This window comes from Vidua macroura, chromosome 28 (genome assembly GCF_024509145.1).
Source record: "Vidua macroura isolate BioBank_ID:100142 chromosome 28, ASM2450914v1, whole genome shotgun sequence".
In the NCBI taxonomy this organism is placed as follows: domain Eukaryota; kingdom Metazoa; phylum Chordata; class Aves; order Passeriformes; family Viduidae; genus Vidua; species Vidua macroura.
The window spans coordinates 2,859,132-2,880,203 of NC_071598.1; the positions used below are offsets into that span (position 1 = coordinate 2,859,132).

The 21,072-nt window shown below is 46.7% G+C and overlaps 1 protein-coding gene across 4 annotated transcripts in view; it reads left to right on the plus strand.

Moving 5' to 3' along the window:
* The window catches only part of DPYSL2 (dihydropyrimidinase like 2), a 56,220-nt gene extending 37,023 nt beyond the window's left edge, over positions 1-19,197 (plus strand). For 2 of the 4 annotated variants that reach the window (XM_054000595.1, XM_054000592.1), the window contains 7 exons: positions 3,914-4,034; positions 7,150-7,306; positions 7,466-7,607; positions 7,796-7,966; positions 11,029-11,208; positions 13,137-13,302; positions 14,269-17,067. In XM_054000595.1, coding sequence (XP_053856570.1) covers positions 3,914-4,034; positions 7,150-7,306; positions 7,466-7,607; positions 7,796-7,966; positions 11,029-11,208; positions 13,137-13,302; positions 14,269-14,360 — 1,029 coding nt within the window. In that variant the 3' untranslated portion in view covers positions 14,361-17,067. The other 2 variants (XM_054000594.1, XM_054000593.1) reach the window with 2 other exon arrangements.
* The last annotated feature ends 1,875 nt before the right edge of the window (positions 19,198-21,072 follow it).

A 21,072-nucleotide genomic window follows, 5' to 3' on the forward strand; every position in this document is an offset into this window, starting at 1 on the left:
CCCTCCCCAGTTTATAACATCTCTGCATTGCCATTAAGTACTTCATGTTGGGATGAATGTGGCTGGAAACAAAATTCTTCTGCATTTGGGGTTATGTTGGTGGAATTCTGCTACTGTCCTTTCTAGGTCCAGTGTCTTGGTCGTTATTTTGTCTCTCTTGGTCTCTCTTGGTCGTTATTTTGTCAGACTTCCAGTGAATAGCAGAATTTTTAATATATGCCCAAATCGTGACATTGTTTTTAGGTACTTCATAGCTTCCATTACTGTGATACTTGATATTTTGATGAAATATTACCAATGGGATGGGGGTTTTTACAGCAATGGATTAAGTGGTTTGCTGAGGGCACAGAAAATATGTACCAGAGAGGGGAGGTCATGCTCAGGCCTTAGCCCAGCACTTTATATAAAATAGTTACCCTTCATATTTCTCCATGGATTTCTCCAGAGATGAGCACTCCAATCCCTCTAAGCTTTTGAAATAAATCCCAGAAGTATGAAAGAGCCTTAAAACTTTGCCTTTGAGGTTGGTTCCCATTGCATTCTTCACTCACAGTCCTTCGCTGTCTCTAAGCCGGACACCTCACCGTGGCATTCCAGGTTTGTGGGGTTCATCTGTTCTGTAAAAAGCAGCTCTTTTTATTCCTCCAAGATCCTGGGGCTTTGCTGCCTTCCAGATGTGGGAGTTGGGCCTGTGAGTTCATCCACACATGTCCCTCGTGCTCACTCTCCATTTCCTCCCCTTGATTCTGACAAGCAGCATCCAGAGGCATTTCAGTAGGAACGTAAATCATTCTGTTGCCTGGGGAAAAAAAAAAGTTCCACTTGTAAGTGAATCCTCACAGAACACAGAATCTGTGTGTGGCTTCCAGAGCTGGAATCTTTTGCTTCCTGAAATTGTGAGCAAACACTTTGCACTGAGCTTTCCAGTCACCCATCCAATTTGTGGTTTTTTAACATATTTTTTGGCCTGCATCAGGGGAATGGGAACAGATGCTGGTGTGACACTTCAGGGAGTTCAGTTTGTGTTGTTTTCAAAGGAACACTGCTCTTACCTTAAAGGATCTGGACACAAACCAGCCAAGTTGTGTCTGGCTGTTTAAGAGCTCATCCTTCATGGAGCAGGAGCTTTAAACTGTGAGTTGTGTGGTTCCAAGGCATGGATGGATTGTTAATCTGTGCAGGACTGTGCTCTGCCTCAGTGCAGGGAGGAAAAAGGCAGCCTGAGGACACGTGGCTGCCACAGATGAGGCTCAGTGAAGCCTCTCCCTGATGTCACATGGGGCAGCCTCTGTGCAGCTGAACTCAGCTGTGCTCTGCTCAGGCTTGGGAAGCCTTTGGTCCAACATTCTCCTCCTTTAAAGTCATAGGAAACAGAGCAGGAAATGATGTCATCTTGTTCCCTCCTCCCCTTTCTGCAGTGAGGGAATGACTCTGTGCTTTTAAAAACATCCAGCTCCCCTTGGGCTAGCTGGTGATAGAGGCCAAATTCCAAGGGTGGCAGCAGATCCCTAATTCCTGTTGACTTCAACGAAGTGGATGTTTGTTGTATCCCTCTGGGGTGCTGTTGACACTAGAATTGGCTTTTCCTGCTGTCCCTTAGGGAATGCAAAACCAGTCCTAAGGATGATTGGCATCTGACTGGAGAGCTCCTTAATTCAGACCTCCATCTACAGCAAACCAGCAGGAGTTGCTGAGCAAGTCTAAAACATTTATTAACTCAACACTCCCACTCATTTCAGGTAGAATAAATCAGAGTGAAGCATTCAGGGGCTGGCCACATGCACTTGTGTCTTGGAGTGCACACATCTGAATTCCCAGGCTGGCAGGAGGCTCATACTGAGGCTTAAGTTTCACTGCTGACTCAGGGGTTTAGCTTTGCTCATCTCAGTGTTCAGCACAGAGGTGAGCAAGAAAACAGGGCCTGAGTTAAGACAGCACCATCTCAAGTCAGCCTCACCCATCACTTCTTGGAAAACTCTACCCCTCACAGCTCAGTTCATTCTGTGATGACTTTTCAGAGCAATCCTTCATTTTTTTGGGGTTTTTTTTTCAGCCACAAAAATGCTGGAAGCACAAGCAGTCAAAATGCTCCAGGAAATGTCTGTCTTTTGTTTTGTTTTGTTTTGTTTTGTTTCGTTTTCCAAGAGAACTGCTGTGCTAGGGCTTCTAATGCATCCAAATAATTGCAAACATTCCCCTTTGTACTACTTGTTGGGTTATTGTTATATGCCTGTCACCATAGCATCTGGGCACAAGGCAGGAATTCAGCAGCCTAGTTCAGAAAATATTCTCTTGCTGCTTCACAGTTGCTCAAACGCCTTCTGCCCAAAAGTCTGGGGGGTGTGTGTTGTTTTATCCCTGCTTTGCCTGCAGGGAAACTGAGACACGGAGTAGAAATGGGGTTCCCAAGTGCTGCAGAGGCAGAGCCGTGCACAGACCCGCTCTAGTGGGGAGTTTGCAAAGGGAGGCCATGGCCTGGAAGTTCTGGCCTGTCTGAGTCCTCCCCTTGTCTCTCAGAAGGGACAACTGGGCTTCTCTTGGCTCTTCCTTTCAGCCCTTGTGAGTGGTGCTGGCTGTGACACTTTGGGTCCAACATCCTGGAACAAAACCCTCCCTCACAGCCTTTCCCATTTGCCTGGGGCATCAGGGTGAGAAAATACTCTATTGTGAGCATCACCTGCCTGGGGCTATAACCCTTTGGGCCCCAGAGAGCACCCTGCTGACTCTGGGGGGCTGGTTTGCTGTAAAAAACTCCTGGCTTTTGTTTTCCTGGAGCATTCTGGCTGCAAACAGGGCATGGGTGCAAGTGGTGGCTTTGCTGGCATGAGCAGAGCTGTTCAGGACACTTGGACATCAGCCTGGCCATGTTTCCCTAAGCTGGTGGTTCTTTTCCTCCAAGGACAGTGTTAAGAGCCAGCAGTTACAGAAACCCAGAGTGGTTTGGCTTGGAAAGGACCTCAAAGCCCACTCAGTCCCACTCCTGCCATGGGCAGGGACACCTACTACTCCAGGATGCTCCAAGCCCCATCCAACCTGGCCCTGGACACTTCCAGGAATGAGACATAACCTGTCTGGGCAATGTATTCTGGGACAGGTGATGGTGATTTGTGGCACTTGGGCTATCAGTCACTGCAGAGCAGATTTTCACAAATGCTGATTGTGTGCCAATGCCACCAGAGTCCATGGGAGGGGTTCTGGGAGCCTCTTGCATTGGGGAATCTGGTGGGGGATTGCTCTGAGTTTGTTTCCTCTGTTGTTCACTTGGAAAATGTCTGTGGCATTGCTGGCAGCAGGCACAGTGAGCATAACCCAGCTGTTCAATCTGTCTTCTGGATCTTTTGATTAGGACGTGTTTGATCCATAAAATCAGAGCAGTGCCCATCATCCTGAGGCTGCAGTTACAACATGACCCTCAGTTTGGTTGAGGTTAATTCTCTGTACACATGCAAGGAAAAACAGTTGATTTATGGGGTGGTTCACACTCTCTCAGATCCCAAGCCAGAGACTGTAGTGGAGGGTACAATTTAGGAGGCTTGTTTGCAAATGTGGTTTACCAGAGTATGTGGTGCAGCATCTCCCTTCTCCATGAGCTGGAGCTGGAGCAGTTCTGTTGAGTCAACATTTACTTGCTTATTTTTGTCTAGGTTAAAGAAGGGGCTTAATCATTCTGACCCTGAGCACCTGGACTGGTGTTTTAGTTCAATCAGAGAGGCTCTGAAGCAGCCTGGGAGAAATGGTGGTAATGAGAGGGGACTGCAGCATGATGTCATTTAATTGTTGTGATTGCGCTGTGCCTTTTCAGGCTCGGAGGTGGGAAATGCCTTGTCACTCTTTGTTCTCTGGGAGAGTAGGGTCTGAGGATGAGCGGGGTGCTGTTGGGTGTCCCTGACCTACTGCCGCCTCTGTTCCTCAGGTGGAGGCAGAGGCTGTGAACCGGGCAATAACCATTGCCAACCAGACCAACTGCCCCCTGTACATCACCAAGGTGATGAGCAAAAGTGCTGCTGATGTCATTGCTCAAGCCAGGAAAAAGGGTAAGTTATTTCCTCCTTAGCTCATGCACTTCAGCTCCTGCCAACATCAGCTTCATCCCTACAGGAAAGGTTTCTTTTTCATTTCCCACACACCAGGGAAAGTGGCTGTGTCAGAGCCAGGAGCTGCTTGTTCTGTTCAGTCCTGAACTTGTCTATTCACACTTACCCTCCCCCACCAAGCCATGTGCCTTCATGATACCACTGAGTCATTCCATGCTCTCCCCATGTAGTAAATTCACCTGGAGACTGCAACTGGGTCCTCCTTCCAGCTGCTGTGGTTTTACCTTGGTGCTTTCTGCTGTGCTTCCTGGGGTCAGCAGTGATTCCTGAGGGAGTTCTTGACTCACAAGCCCTCTTGTATTTAGCTGGAGTAGCCAAAGAGGCCAACCAGTTCCAGCTGCCTGCTGTGCTTCTTGCTTGTGGAATAGATGCTTTCCACGTGGTGTAACTCATAGCCTGACATCCATGCAGGGATGGGAATCAGCAGGCTCGGTTAGGTTTGGGAATTGCGACTGCCTCTGATAACTCTGCTTGGGGATGCTGCAAGAAGCAAGACTCAGACCTGCTGTGGATGCTGCTGCCCATGTGTGTCCTCTCTGACTGAGGCTTGTGAGGGAGCTGAATTGCTCTGAGGGATGCAGGAGCTTCCCCCAGCCCTGTCCCTGTTGCCTGGCCCTCAAGGAGTCAGGATTGCTCATGGAGTGAGTGCTGTCTGCTGCTTTACCCTGTTACTAAACCTTTCACTTCTATTTAAAGCTGCTCAGGTTGGGTGAGTAACCAGGAGGGATGATTTACCCCCTTCTTTCCTCACAAGGCTTGGATTTAATTTTCTGCAGCCTAAATAAGCCTGGATGGATATACAAATGACATCACTTTCCATCTGGGTGTTTGATGCGAGAGGAGCTGATTTCCAGCAAACAGATTGGTGTTTGTGCATCGGCTCAGGAGTATTTTGGTCCCATGATTCCTGTTAAAGGAGTTGGTGAGGAGGACTGATTTTCAAGGCTGTCTGTGAAAGCAGCTCAAGCCGTTTGGAATAAATCTTTCTCTCCCAGCTCCATCGGAGGGGATCATCCTGAAGGAAGATGCATTGACCTAGCAATGTGGCTGCATGCTGCATCCCAGAAAAGAACTTGATGTCGCAGTGCAGCTGTATACTGAGAGCCAGGGAAGCCTCTCTTCCCTTTTCCAGATAAAATATTGAAGGCATATGCCCCACAAAGGTGGAACATCAATAGAAACACTTCTTGCTACACTCAGTGTCCTGAGACCACCAGTTGCAAGTGGAGTGGGGCTTCGGGATGAGGGACCACACACCTGGATCACAGAAAGCCATAAAACACAGCTTGGCTTGGGTGGATGTTACCCTGCCTGTGAAAGGTGCTGGGATTGTCCCAGATGAATGATCCACAGGGCTCACTTCACTCAGCCTCCTGAGCCAGCCAGAACATGCAGTTTTCATTCAAAATGCATTTTCTCCTTATAAAGAGAATTTGAGGTATAAATGGTGCCCCATCCTCAGTTCCTTTATTCAAATAACTCAAGTTAAATGCTGTGCAGTAACCGAGGAGGGCCACACACACTGGTCTTGCCCTCCCAAACAATAGAGGAAACAGTCAAGACTATCCAAGGCAAAACCAAACCAGGACTGATTTGCTAAATGGCAAAGAACAGACATTATTTAAAGCCAGATGTTCCCAGTGGCTTCTGTATGGAGGAGATTCCCTGCAGACTCTGTCGCTGGCGATCTGGAACCCGAAAACATCACTCCCTGCAGAACAATATCCCCAGTGTGCTGGACCACAAGCGGCCTCCCATTAACAGCCAGCATGTGTTAGGCCTTGCTTTGATTTCAGAACCCTATTTGTGGCCAGTGATGTCAGGGAGCCTCTTCCTCTGCTCCTGGAAACTCTCTAGCAAAGGCTGTTCCTGGACGTGCTGTGTCAGCAGGGTCCTGGGAGCAGCATGGAGCCAGTTAATCATTGCCCTGCCTCAGCTAGTGGGCTTTTTCCCAGCTGTCTTGAGACCCCAGAGACATAAGAGTAGCTCTGGCAATATAGTGAAAGAAGTATTCTGTCTTTTCTCTCTGCATGGTGAGGTGTGAGACCCTGCTGACCAGCTCTGGTTGTCCCTCTGCCCATCTTTCCTGACTGAAGTATTTAGGGTTGGCATCTCAGCCACCCTCATCTTTGGTAGGCAGATCCAAACCCATGAAGTTTGGAGGAGGGGAAGTTTGAAGCTTGGGGAGGCAGGTGGGTGGGCACAGAACAGATTTTGGCAAGGTTGCATTTGGTGAGCAGATCCTGGGACTGCCAGCTTGTGCTGCTTTTGAAGTTGCATCATCTGCTTGGTGTGCAGATGGTGCTGGTACATTCCAGCTTGCAGAGTATTCTGGCCTTAAGGATCTGCTGTTCCTTCATGTGGTTCCAAAAATGTTAATGAGGAGGAAGGATGCAGTGGTGGTGAGCGCACTGGACAGAGTCAGGAGATGCAGTTCCGTTTCCCAGTTCTGCCACAGTTTTGCTGTTTGGGGGGACCACAGAGTTCCCTTGCGCTGCATTTGTGAACCAAGAACTCTGATATTTCCCCTGTGATGGGTTTTCTTTGTATGCAGAAAAATTTTCTTGGTAGGAGTTTTCTCCCACGTGGTCTATGCACAGACCCTACTCCAAGAAACCTGGCCTTGTTAGAAAGTCTTTAATTCATACTATAATTTACAAAACTTTTCTTAAAATTCTTTCTCTTGCACATCTCTTCTGGATCAGACTGAATTTCCTCACTCCCTTACAGTTGCTCTCAGCTTCTTCTACAAAGTTCTTGGCTCAGGATAAATAAACAATAAATTTAATATAAACAATAAAATGAATCTTTACAGTAACCATTTCAAGGATAATTAATCAGTGCCAACCTCTGCAGTTGTGTAAAGGATTGTGCACATTTTGCTGCTCCCAGCTCTGGTCAGTAGCAATATCTTTATTTAATGCTTCAGAGGAAGTACTAGGCAGCCCTGCAGCATGTGTCCTTTCCCAGGAGGATGCCTTCTGCCAGGAAGCCAGGCTGGAAGTGCACATTCCTTGGTGTTCACAGAGGGTTTATGTGTGTCCCTGTCCCACAGGCACTGTGGTGTATGGAGAGCCCATCACAGCCAGCCTGGGCACTGATGGATCCCATTACTGGAGCAAGAACTGGGCAAAGGCAGCGGCTTTTGTTACATCCCCACCACTGAGTCCTGACCCGACCACTCCTGATTTTCTCAACTCATTACTGTCCTGGTGAGTAGAGCTTTCTGTGTTCAAACAACATGTGATTCATCATGAGGAAATGGGTGATAAAATAAGGGATGTTGCTGCCAGCAAGCAAAAAGCTGTTTTACCTTCAGGAGCATTCCTGTGACAATAAAATACCTTAAATACCTTTTGTTTTTCTTCCAGTGGAGACCTCCAAGTGACTGGCAGTGCCCACTGCACCTTCAACACTGCTCAGAAAGCTGTTGGGAAGGACAACTTCACCCTGATCCCTGAAGGAACCAATGGCACTGAGGAGAGAATGTCCATCATCTGGGATAAGGCTGTGGTAGGTCACACCTGTCATGCGTTTACATTTCAGCTGGACATTCAGAGTGGAAGGAGCTGCAGGAATGTGTTATTTTCTTGTCATGGTCCTTCCACTTGGTGTTTTTACCCCTGTGGAGATCCTTGGGAATCTGCTGCACTGCCAGCTCTTAGCTGGCTCATGCAGTGACTCCTGTGGTGTCCCCCCAGGTGACCGGCAAGATGGACGAGAACCAGTTTGTGGCTGTGACCAGCACAAACGCAGCCAAAATCTTCAACCTGTACCCACGGAAGGGCCGCATCGCCGTGGGTTCTGATGCCGACCTGGTGATCTGGGATCCTGACAGTGTCAAGACAATCTCTGCCAAGACTCACAACATAGTAAGGATGTTCCCTACTATTCCCTACTTCCTTTCCCCCTCTCTTCCAGTGCCAGGCTGTGCTGCCAGCAGTGGGAGCTTGTGGCAACTCAGGACTCATTTTCCCCGTGCCTGAAGCCCTCTCTCTTGTCTCACTCTGGAGCTCAGTTGTGTGAGCAGGATGAGTCCCTCTGAAATCAAGTGGATTCCCCCTGGAGCAGGGAGCATGTCTGCTCTTTCTGAGTGTTGGGTGCATAGATCTGAGCTCAAAGAAAGCTCTTTAAATCCTCTAAAATATGCAAAGACCTCTTAGGGCAATGTGTTGTTTATGACATCCAGGCTTGCCAGTGCTGGGAATGGCAACTGCCCCTTTTCACTGAAGTGTTTTCAGCTTGCAGACACTTTTTCTGGAAATCTGGCCCAGATCTAGGGTCTGAGTGGATTTATACCACCTACTGATCTGGCACATGTGTGTGGAGTCAGGATTTGCCTGGTGGTCACCCCCACATTAGCCGGCAAAGGGCAGTACCCAAAGCAACCAGACCTTCCCCTTAGCTCTTCTGCAGCTTGTGGCTGTTAGCTTCTGCAGTGGTGGCACTCTTAGGGACGCTTTTGCTGAGTCCCATGCCTTACACCTGTCCCCTGCAGTGACCAAGCTGTCTCAGTCTGTGGGAATCTGCAGAATAGTTCCAGTGCAGGGGCCTGGCTGGAGTCTCCCTGTGACATTCAAGCCCTCTCTCAGACAAAGCAGCCACTGTTTGCATTTGTTGACAGCTTGTTTCGCTGTTGACCATGAACCTATGGAATATTTCCCTGGAAAAAACCCTGCTTGTTCTTTCTTCCCATGAATGCTTTCATTCACTCTGGAGCTGAAGGAGCAAAATTTTCTTCCACACTTGGATCCCCGGGCACATTCACAAGGAAACATCTTTTTTTTTAAAGGTTTGGTTCACTTCCCTGTGACTTAACTCTTTGTCAGAATTGGTCACAGATGGTTTCACTTCATCCTGCCTCTGCTTAGGCTTCTGACAGAGGAATTCCAGGAGTCTGGTCACTTCAGTCACCTTAGAGGTGCTTCCAGACTCCTTCCAATCTGGAGAGGAATGACGTAAGAAGAGGGAACCCAGGACTCACTGCTTTTAGGTGCCAGAATTCATGATCTGAACCTGGGCTTGTACTTACAAATAGCTCAGAGAGATGGAAGTAGTTTGGGTGGAGTGCTTGAAAGTAATTTCTATTTAGTAGCTGTTGTGTTTGGGAAATGAACTGGGGTCTTTCAATTTCCTGACACAGAATTCATAGACTTTCTCTTTTGTGGATATGCTCTAGTGCAGTCAGGATTGGTCCCATGATTTTGCTATGGATTTGGGCAAGGCAAAGGAGGACCAGCTCCATTCAGAAGTATTTTTGTCTGCTGAGAGCTGCAGATCCCCCAAAACCCTGACAGTGTGTAAGAGGCTCCAGCACTCTTTGGCCAGCTGTGGCCAAAGGCTGCATCCTTAAGCTGTGCCAAGAGCATGGAGGAGGAAGGGCTCTCATTCCCAAGAGTTTGAAAAGCTGAGCAATCACAGCTTGTTTGTTTACAAACGCATCTCTGACCTCGTCCCCTGTCATCGCTTCACCTGTTGTACCTGGCATCACACCTGAAGCTACATCAGGAGGAATTTCTCCATGGAAAGGGTGATTAGACATTGGAAGGGGATGCCCAGGGGGGTTTGGAGTCCCTATCCCTGGAGGTGTCCAATGAAGGCAGCCTGGACATGGCACTCAGTGCTCTGGGCCAGCGACAAGGTGGGAATCAGGCATTGGACTCAGTGACCTTAGAGCTCTTTTCCAACCTTAATGATTCTGAAATTCTGTAATTTTTTGGGTCTTACACTGCATGATGCCTTGTGTTAGAGGAGAAACTGATACAAGTGATGCCCTTGGAGTCCAGACATCCTGGTTTGGCCAAGCAGAAAACAAAAGGCCCCTTGACAGTCAGGCACAGGGACAGCCTCTGATTATGTGGCCTTGGACGATTGCTACTTTTTGAAATGTTTGAGCAACTTACGGATATTTTCCAAGAATTCACACTGCTCTTGCCACTCTCTGGCAAGGAAGCATCAGGAGCTGGAGAGGGAGGTGGTGTTGTTCTTGGAAGCAGCCCAATCCATAAGCTCCTGACCCAGCCTCCTCCTTTACCACCCCGTTTTTTTTCAGGCTGGACATGGTTCAGACTCGGTTTAACCACTGGTCTGGCTAATTGCAAAGCTGCACTCAGGCCTGCCCATACTTATAACACACTTCAAGGGCAAACTCCATCATTAACTTGGTAAAAAAGACCTGCATTTGACTCAGAGATGGTCACTAGAGTAACAGTCCCCAAATAACATGGTTGCATCTCATTCCAGGATGTTTCACATTTGCAGTGATTTCTTTCAAACTTGCCTTTTTTCAATGGTGTGATGTTTCCAATCCAGTTAATTGAGGATGAGCAATCCCATTAAAATAAAATAAGATTGTCCTGATCCCTGACCCATCAACCAAAACACTGGTTTGAAATACAGATTTTTCCAAATTATTCTTTTATTAGGAAACTCACATAAAGCTTTCTGTGGCTCCTAAATCTGCCCCCAGCTCAGCAGAGATAGGTGCCTAAATATATTTAAACAGGGAGGCTCTCATTTGAAACTGTTTTTTCTCTTTCTCAGAGAAGCTGTGGCTGCTCTATCCCTGGAAGTGTCCAAGGCCAGGTTGGACAGGGCTTGGAGCAACTGGGTCTAGTGGAAAGTGTCCCAACCCATGGCAGGGGTTGGAATGGGATGAACTTTAAGGTTCCTTACAGCTCAAACTATTCTGGGATTCTTTATGAACCTTATTTCAATGGAAATTTTGCATTAATAAACCTCTAAACTTAGACTGATAATTAAGAGCAGCCTTTATTAAATCACAGCAAATACAGCTCAGGTAAGCACTGTTGAGTTTGCTTCAATCTGTCTTTAAAATTTTGGCAATTAGCATGGCTGATGATTGCTAATTAAAGCCCAGCTGGCTCTGCTGGGTGAATATGTTTGCTTTATGTGCTGTTTTTGCTCATTACAGTCTCTGGAGTACAATATCTTCGAGGGCATGGAGTGCCGTGGATCTCCCCTGGTGGTGATCAGCCAGGGCAAGATCGTGCTGGAGGATGGGAATCTCCACGTCACTGAGGGCTCTGGGAGGTATATCCCCAGGAAACCCTTCCCTGACTTCGTTTACAAGCGCATCAAAGCCAGGAGCAGGGTGAGTGTCAATGGTTGGCTGCACATTTGTTCTCTCCCTCTGACAACCCCGAGTTAAAGTGGCTGGAAAACAGATGCTGTCCCCTGGCTCAGGCCACACTGCTGTTCCTTGGATGGGAGCTACATTTGTCTCATTCCTCTTTCATTTTTGCTGTTCACTCAAGTCATTACAGGAATATACTTTGGGTTGAGCTTGGGTTTTTTGCAGGTTTTAATTTTTCTCTGTCTGAGGACAGCCAAACTGAAAATTGTCCAGGAACCCTCGAATTTGGCCATGAGTCAAACTACGCAGAACCCACCAGGTTTCTCCTGTCACAGAGGTCCCAGGAAAAGTTAGTATTAGCATTTATATATCAAAGCTCTCAGCAGCAATTTAGAATTGTAATTTATTGTTACAGATATGTTATACTGCTTTCCCTTCTGCCTAGATACAATCAGATGCTCTTGTCTGGTGATTAGTGAGTCACAGGCACAGCCTACAGACTGTTTAAAAGGAACAATGTTCTATTATAAGAGGCTAAAATAGTTGGAAAGTGATTCTGTAAAATGCACCCATTCAAAACTGAACCTGTCTTTTGATATGCCTGAATTTGCCTGACAGGGGAGATGACAGTGAACTCAACTTCTGAGAATTGAAGAGGTTTATTTACAGATGAAATAATTTCTGAGAATAAATTATTTTGCTGTTTGAAGTGTTGCCCTCTCCTGGACAACTCCTGAGCTGTGTTGGTTCTGCTGGCCACAAGTGATCCTCCCACTCCTTGCAATTATCTTTCTTTGATTGTTCTTTTAAAGAAATTGCAAGTTATCAAAATTACAACCTGGCATAATGTAGCCCCATGGAGAACACATCCCTGGTTTCTGCTGTGTCCTCCCACAGAAATACATGTCTGGCCCATAAATCAAATTGGGCAGCATCTCAACTGGAATAATTGCATTTATCCCAATCTGCAGCTCCAGGGCTGGCAGTTGAAGCCAGCCTGGCTCTTCTGGTCTGCCCTGCTGGTCTCAGCACTGCTTGACTTCTTGGGGATGAGTAATAAGGTGCATTTGAGACCTATAAGGAGCCTTTAATCCAGTGGCAGGTAGGTTAGGATCATTAAAGGATAGCACCCTTGGGGCAGGGGACAGACTGGATGGAGCCACAGCACATTCCATATCACATACTAATTAGTAGGCATCTTGTCCTGCACAAAAATCTAGAGCCAAAATAGGAACCTACCCTGTTCCCAACTCACAGTACCGCACAGCAAGGATGAACCAAAAGTGGGGGTTTTGGGAGTGCAGAGCAGCCAAGTCCATATTGCCAAGGAGCTTTGGGGTGCCCACGGACTCAGAGCCCCTGGTGTTGAGCTGCACAAACACTGGTTTTAGCTTATAGGAAAATATTTGTTTGCTGCAAAACTGTTTGGGTTGGAGAGAGACACAGACATGTTTTATATAGAAAGATTTATATAGATATGGATATAAAATAGAAATAGATGGTAGATGCAATACAGATATAGATATAAACATATAGTTATATAGATATGATATAATATAGATAGAGATATAGAATATATATAGATATAATACAGATATAGAGCTAGATATTAAATAGAAATAGACATGATATAGATGTTGGTATAATACAGATATAAATATGTTACAGATATAAAGAGATATAGATATAGATATAGATATAGATGTAAAATAGATATAGATAAAATCTAGATATAGATACAAAATAAATATAGATAGAGAGCAGCTCCCCAGGGATGAGTACAGAGGAGATGCTATGTGCTTTCAAATTCTCTTACCAACAACCAATCCTGAAACGTGTGTCACTGGCTGAGCCACATCTGGGCAGTTGTTGGGCTGTGTTATGGTTGTGTTTTAAGGTTGTGTTGTGGCTGTGTTTTAAGGCAGTGTTGCCCTCTCTCCCTGCAGCTGGCTGAGCTGCGGGGGGTGCCCCGAGGCCTCTATGACGGCCCAGTCTGTGAGGTGTCGGTGACACCCAAAACGGTCACACCAGCATCCTCAGCCAAGACCTCTCCTGCCAAACAGCAGGCACCCCCCGTGAGGAACCTGCACCAGTCTGGGTTCAGCTTGTCTGGTATGTGATTTTGGGAATGATTTACTGCTGAGTGATTTATTGTACTGAAATCGTGGCTGAATCTGAGTTCATTCTCCTGGGATAGGGATGGAATGACAGAGGCTGTGGGGGGATTTTAGCTGGGAGCTTTTCCCTTTAGAGAGGAAGAAGAGTAGTACAGGAGCTGTCCTAAATTCCTGCTTCTTCTCATGACATGAATACTGAGCACTCCAATGTGTTCTGGGCTCAGTCCTTGGCTGGCTGTCTAGAGAGGGCAGATCATGGAATCCTGGAATAGTTTGGGTGAGACCTTAAAGCCCATTCAATCCCACCTCCTGACACGGGCAGGGACATCTTCCACTATCCCAGGTTGCTCCAAGCTGCATCTAACCTGGCGTTTGACACTTCCAGAGATGGAGCAGCTACAGCTCCTCTGCGAATTTCATCCCAGCCCCTCTCCACCCTCACAGGGAGGAATTTCTTCCCAATATCTCATCTAACTCTGCCCTCATTCAGCTTAAGACCATTCCAACTGTGTTTAGAAATGGGAATTTTCTGGTTTTAAGAGGCTATTGCAAAAAACCCTTTTTCTTTTAAGATGACACACTTTGCCAGCTGAGAGCAGCTGTGGATCTGGGATGTGAAAGATTTGATTTCTCAGCTGGTGTTACAGTTGCAAGAAGGGCAGACTATAGAAAGGGATAGGAAAGCTGGCTAAGGGATAATCATTCATCCACCTCTTACTGTGCAGGGCTGGGTGCTTCAGGTGCTCAGGGCAGAGATATTATTAATGCAGAACAGATTTCAGCAGAATTAAGGCAGTGTGGGCCAGTGAAGGCTTTTCCCCCAAAGACAGAATCACAGAATGATTTAGGCTGGAAAAGACCTCTAAGAGCAAATCCAGCCATTAAGGCAGCATCGAAGTGCCACACCCACATGGATTTTAAACACTGGCAGAGTTGGTGACTCCTCCTCTCTCTCCCACAGGGGCACAGATTGATGACAACATCCCACGCCGCACGACCCAGCGCATTGTGGCCCCGCCGGGTGGCCGTGCCAACATCACCAGCTTGGGCTAAGGACCGAACCCTCCTGTGCCCACCGGGTACACCTGGGGGGGACCGGGGCACCTGGAGACCCTTTTTGATTCTTTTAGAGCCTGTGACAGTTACTGCGGGCACCGAGTGTGGGGAGGGGCTGAAGTAAAAGCACCTCTTTCAGTCCCCTCAGGTTCCTTTCTCATCTTCACCAACCCCTTGCACTTCCCCCCCTCAGCCCCTTACACATTTAAAGAAATAAACCCTGTTTTGACACCTCTGACATGAAAGAGTAAATGTAAAGAGGGTATTTGAGATACATGGTCTCTGTCCTATTCAGCATCTTTCTTTTAGTAAAGGAAGGATAAAGTGAATTTCCCAGGAGCTGCCTTCAAGACACACACACACACACACAAAAGAAAGAAAGAAAAATAAATGCATAAAAAAAGCTTTTTTTTTTTTTTTTATGTCAAGCAGAAGAGTAGTTCAAGGGTTTTAAACTGGATATTCTGTAGGGTTCTGTGTTCCAGCAGAATTAGCTAGGCAAGCACAGAGGGACAGGAATCCCAGCCTGTCTGTGACCATTCTCCACCACCAGCTCTGAGGTCACTAGATGCTGCCAGGAGAGAGAAACAGGACCCAGCACTAGGAATGGCAGAGAACATCACCCCAGCCAGTGGGTGAGCCAGAATCCTTGGGGACTCCGTTCTGTTCAGTTGGTTTTCCTTGGTTTCTTTTTTCTTCTGGACTTTGCTGCAAATTAGGTCCTTGAGGAAACTTCTTTTTAAATGTTTGTGTGTGTGTTTTTAATATGTTTGTGTCATTGTGTTTACGAAGCCTTATCTGAGAACTGGGAATCTCCCTGTTCTTCCCGAACCTCATCCAAGTAACAGACTCCTGCCAGTGTCACTGCCACTGCCACCCTGGTACTTTAGGTGTCCCTTAGTTGCATTTTCCAGCCATTTCTTGTCACGTAGCTGCAGTAAGGGCATGGAGCAAGTCCATAGGATCTTCAGTCCATCATGTCTTGAGCTGGTGCAAACAGAGGAGGTGGACACCATCTGAGCTGCTGGGATGGAGTATCTGGAAGCATTTGTAGCAGTTAGTTTTTCTTCTGCCCCTGAAGATGGGTATGGATGGGCAGGGAGCTGTAGGCAAAGAGCAACACGTTGCTTGAAAGGTTTTTGTAGCAGAAACCCCCTCCCTGGCCATCAAGGAGAGGTTATTTAAAGCTTTGAGGGCTTATCTTTAGCTCTCAAAGGGCAGTCAGGGAGTGTGTGCTGAGCACCTGTGGCAATTCCAGTCCAAGCCCAGCTGCTGTAACTGAGAGCTGGCTGAGTCCCCAGCAGCTGAGAATCTCTTGTACAAATGTCACAGCTACCCAGCCCTGCAGGAATCCTGCACATCCCCATGGGAAGGCCTGGCTGTTCCCCACCCAGCCTCACATGCCTAGGATTTGAGACACCATCAGTGGTCCTTAAAGGAATGCCTCAGCTTTGGGGCAGCCAGCAGGGTCTGGGTGTTTAACCACCCTCTGGGATTGAAGGTCTGGTAGCTCTGGGACTGGAGGCTTCTTGTTTTTGGGACATGGAGGATAAGCCTGCACCATCAGATCCCTACTTAGGCATAGCTGGAGGGCTCAGCAGTCCCAAGGACTTGTCTTAGCACAGAGAGCTTTTATTACCAGAGTGTTGCCTCCACTGTCTGCCTGCCCTGGCACTTGGCTGCATCTTCTGCTCCCTCTTCTCTTTATGCTTTGCCACCTTCATCAACCTTGTTTTTCCATAGCTGTATTTTCTTAAATGGAGTTTACAGGTTCTTTTAGGAAAAAAACCTATATATATATATGAAAGCTTTCAAGAAACGAGTACCGAATTTGTTGTTATGAGGTGTCAATGCTGGGATTTGCAAAGTGTCTGGAAGCTACTTAGCTACCCAAACCTTACCAGCTGCAGCACCTAAACTCTTTAGGCCCCTTTGAACACAAAAGTTAAGAAAAACTTTGCCATATTCCTCCACGCATTTTCCATTTAGGTTCAACTCCTGGGTCTTCTAGTTTTGCATAAAGAGTTTGCACTTTGTTTGTTAAGTAACCCATAAACTTAATATATATATTGCAGCTATTTTCATTTTTTAATTTTTTTCTTTGTCACCTGTATGTTAAAATCAATTTGAATGAGTTGGGGAGAAAAAAAAAAGAATTGTGGATCCGTTTCAATGCTACGAAACACTTGCAGCTCTTCAGTATTCACTTAAGTCTTCCTTTTTTTTTTTCCTTCATGACTCATGATTACTTGTTAAATTTTAATTTGTTCTTGAAAAGGAAAGAAAAAAAATCACAAAAAAAAGTTTTTTGCAGGCTATGTAAGCATGTTTTTTCTGTGAGAGCTCGTTCGCTTTGTGTCTGTTTAATGAATGTCATATGTAAATGCTAAAAAAAAAAGACGATGACTTAATGAATTAATTAACCGCAGTGACTTGAAGCTCTAAAAATAATAAAAGAAAAAAGTAGGATTTAATACTAGCTGGATTTAACCCTTGGATTTGTGATTGTGAACCATGAGTGGAAGAGCTGTAAGTGCTAAAGCTGATCATGTGTGTAGACAAAGAGGAGTACTGATATTTGACCATTGTCTCAATGGCAAAAACAACCCCCCATCCCAACCCCAAGTCTTGTGTTTTATTCCTTAAGAACTCTGTGTTATATTACCATGGGAACTCCTAATAAAGACAAAATGTTGTTGTTTCAGTAGGTGCACCTGTGTCTCGAGGCGCTGCGTGTTGTGTGTTGCTGCGTTCTGGGCTGTTGCCTTCAGCATGGACAAACAGCCCTGAAAACCAGGCTGAGGTGGACTGATGTGGAGCTGTGCAGGGGCAGAGCTGGAGAGGAACTCCCGTGGTGATGGTAAAGATGACTTGATGGGCCATGGAGTCATTTCCTCTGGAGAAAGCGAGCTGTGACTGAGGGCACTTTGTCTAAAACAGCATTTGGCAAAGCAGAGACAGTTGCCTGAAAAGTCCTGGCTCTGCATTGCACAGATCACTGATGGAATATGAGCAAAATCCCGTAAAAGTATTGGCATAGCTCTCAGCCCCCCACTGTGGATCTGCTTGGACCCTCTGCCAGCCAAGGAATGGGGGAAAAAGCACAGTTGTAAATAGGAGCCACAGGCAGCAGCTGAGTGGGGAGAGTTGGAGCTGGCTGGAGCAACTCCAGTGGAACTTGGGGTGGTGGTGCTTGGGATTTACAGGAAAAATACCAGTGGAACATGGGGTGGTGATGTTTGGGTTTTGTAGGGAAAACACCAGTGGAACTTGGGGTGGTGGTTGTTGGGTTTTTCAGGAAAAACACCAGTGGAGCTTCCTGTGGTGGTCGTTGGGTTTTACAGGAAAACCACCAGCAGAACTTGGGATGGTGGTGGTTGGATTTCACTGTCACAGGGACAAGCATCCCTGTCAGCTGCTCAGAATGTTGGATGCTGCATGCCTAGACCCACCAGCTCAACCCTCTGGGGGATCTTCCCCCAAATCTGAGCACAGCTGAAGTTTGTGACTGACTTTGTGAGGAGTTTTAGCTCTTGTTCCTCATCTGAACAAACCCAAATGTTGGGGCACTCTGTGAAATGCATTGAGCTTCTTCCACACAGCTTTAAACTTGGCACCCCACAGAGTGGCTTTTCCTTATTATCTGCTGTGAAGGGGTCAATGGCCATCCCCTGGTAAAGAGACCTCTGGTTAACATGAGGATCCTGGCTCTGGCACCAATGACATGCTGTTATTTGGCTACTTGCATCTTAAATTAAATATTAGTATCTGTGCAATCAGGTCACATGGAGCAGGGTTGGTGGGTAGCTGTATATAAGATTTATCAGCTAATCCCAACCATAATATCCCAGTGAAAGATGCATTCAGCTTGAAGCACCGGTACTCAGTTAACACACACATGCAGAGCCTCCACTTGGTTTTATTCTATCATTAATTTTCTCCTCCAGCACCTGAATTGGAATGGAAGAAACCTCTTCCTGAGGAAATAAATGTCAGGGACTCAGGGAAGCTGTTGGAACTGGCAGAGTAGAGAAGGTTTTAAGGTCAGGAAGGATTGCCAACAGCCAGATCTAAACCAAACATGTGCTGTGGGACCTAGGCAGGGAGGAAGCTCAGGAGACTGTTCAGGTCAGTGGGGCAGCCCTGGTTTGGTGCTGTACAGAAGCACAGGAATAGTTGTATTTGGTCAGCCCCTTAATCCAGGTAATTCCTGATCTGGCAGCCCACAGCTCATTAATAGGTGCTAATTAGGTTCTCTGCCAGCCCATTGTGTAAGGCCCAAATTAGACTGTATCTGACCTTAACATCGGTGGAGTATTCTGTGGCTGAAAGGAGAAGAAATAAAGTAGACGATGAATGTGACTCTGACCTGGAACAGGAGCTGTCAGTTATCAGAGATGGGGACAATGCAGCCTGATTTACCCCTTGGTGGCAGAGCAATAAATGTCACTATATTACAAAAGCTTTAGGATCCGTTTTCCGCCTTTTTTTTTAGCCCCAAATTTGCCGGTTTTGCTCAGCACCATCAGGTGGCAGCAGGACATGGGGAAAGGTAAAGGTTCAGCTCCCTCAAGGCACATGGATCATCTCGGGAATGATCTAGGATGTAATAAATGTGGAAAATGCACAGGGCTTATGATTACTGTGACGTGACACACACATACATCCTGTCAGTTATAGTAATATACTGGAAGGTATTTCAATGTTAAAGAGATATGAATCACCTGAGTGTGTTCTCTTCTTGTTAAAGCCTCACAGGACACCTGTCTCAAATCAGATACAGAGCAAGTTTTAAACTTTACCCATCTAATTTATTACATCAAAGAACACCCAAACTTTCAAGACATCTGGAGAAGGACTTTTGACACAGGCCTGGAGTGCCAGGACAAGGGGGAATTGCTTCCCACTGCCAGAGGGTAGGGTAGATGGAATATTAGGAAGAAATTTCTCACTGTGAGGGTGGTGAGGGGCTGGGATGGAATTCCCAGAGAAGCTGTGACTGCCCCATCCCTGGAAGTGTCCAAGGCCAGGCTGGACAGGGCTTGGAACAACCTGGGATAAGGGCAGGTGTCCCTGCCCATGGCAAGGGGTGGGACAAAGTTCCCTTCATTAAAGAGATAAAGTAAGCAATTAGAGGAAATTATTTTTTCTCTTCTATTACCCAGGCCAGAGGAGGTGCCCTCTGCTAATTTCTGCAAGCTGTGACTGACTTCCAGCTCTGGCATTCCAGCTGTGGATTTACCACTCTGTGCTTGAATGTGTTGTTCTTTCCACAAGCATTTTTTTGACCATTAACCACTAATACTTCATGAGTGCCTTCCAGTGTTGACTTGAGAAACCTCAAATGGTAGGAAATCCCTTGGTAATTTATTCCACAATTAATCATCTTTATGGTTCATTTTTCTCAGTTTCTGATCTGAACTGGCCTACTTTGCATCTCTTGCCATCAGTTCTTGTTCTGCACTCCCACAAAAAAAAAAAAGAAGACCCCTCTGACATGTGTGGAGCTGTGCTCTGGGATCTGGAGGCTCATCTCTAGAGCCATCCTTCCCCCACCTCCTGGGGCTGTGCTCCATGGAATGATGAGAACAACTGATATCAGGGAACCATGGACTGGTTTGGGTTGGAAGGAACCTCAAAACTCACCCAATCCCACCCTCTGGCATGGGCAAGGACACCTACCACTATCCCAGGTTGCTCAAACCTGGCCTTGGACACTTCCAGGGATCCAGGGGCAGCCACAGCTTCTCTGGGAAATCCATCCTAGCCCCTCACCACCCTCACAGGGAACAATTTCTTCCTAAAACCCCACCTAACCCTGCCCTCTGGCAGTGGGAAGCCATTCCGTGTCCTTTCCCTCCATGTCTTGTCCTAAGTTCCACTCCAGCTCTCCTGGAGCCCCTTCAGGCACTGGAAGGGGCTCTGAGATCTTCCTGGATCCTTCTCCTCTTCAGGTAAATACCCTCATCTCCCCCAGCCTGGCTCCAGAGCAGAGAAGGATCTGCTCATTAAATCCACCCAGTATTTGCTCCTCTAATTTCCACAGGAGGGCACCAGATACCCCTGTTTAAATCGAGTTTTTATTCTTTTCCTGAGGCCCTTGTTTTCCCTCCTGTTCACATCACTTCTTCCCAAAGCATAGAGGCCTTGGCATTTTTGTATGATGCTTTTCAACACCAAAACCCGCCATATTTCACATTATCCTGGATTAGAAAAATGCTGGTTCAGGCACATCTGAAATAACCTCCTTCACCCCCCTCCCCCCAACCTCCCCATCAAGTTTGGCTGTAAGTATAATAGAGAATGCTGTTTTTCACAGCATTTTAAAATTTACACACAGAATTCTGCAGCAAGTTTTACAAGTGATTGTCCCCATCAGAGCCCATCAGAGCCACCCCTACAGGATTGTATACAGATTCTTGCATGATTTTTTTATAAAACAGTCCAATCAAGGTGAAAGCAGCTGCACCCCTCTCCCTTAATGACATCAAGCAAGTAGGAAAATATCCTGGATGCGTGATAAATATTCCTGTGGGTTTTTTTTCCTGCAGGACAAAGAAAAATGTACAATGGGAGGGGTATAGAGAGGAGGTGGATGTTACCTGGGTGTTTATGGAACAGGGAGGATAGACCAGGTGCCAACTCAAACAGCATCAGGGATCTGGACTGGGACTGAATGACATTTAACTGTCACAGCTCTAGAAGGCAC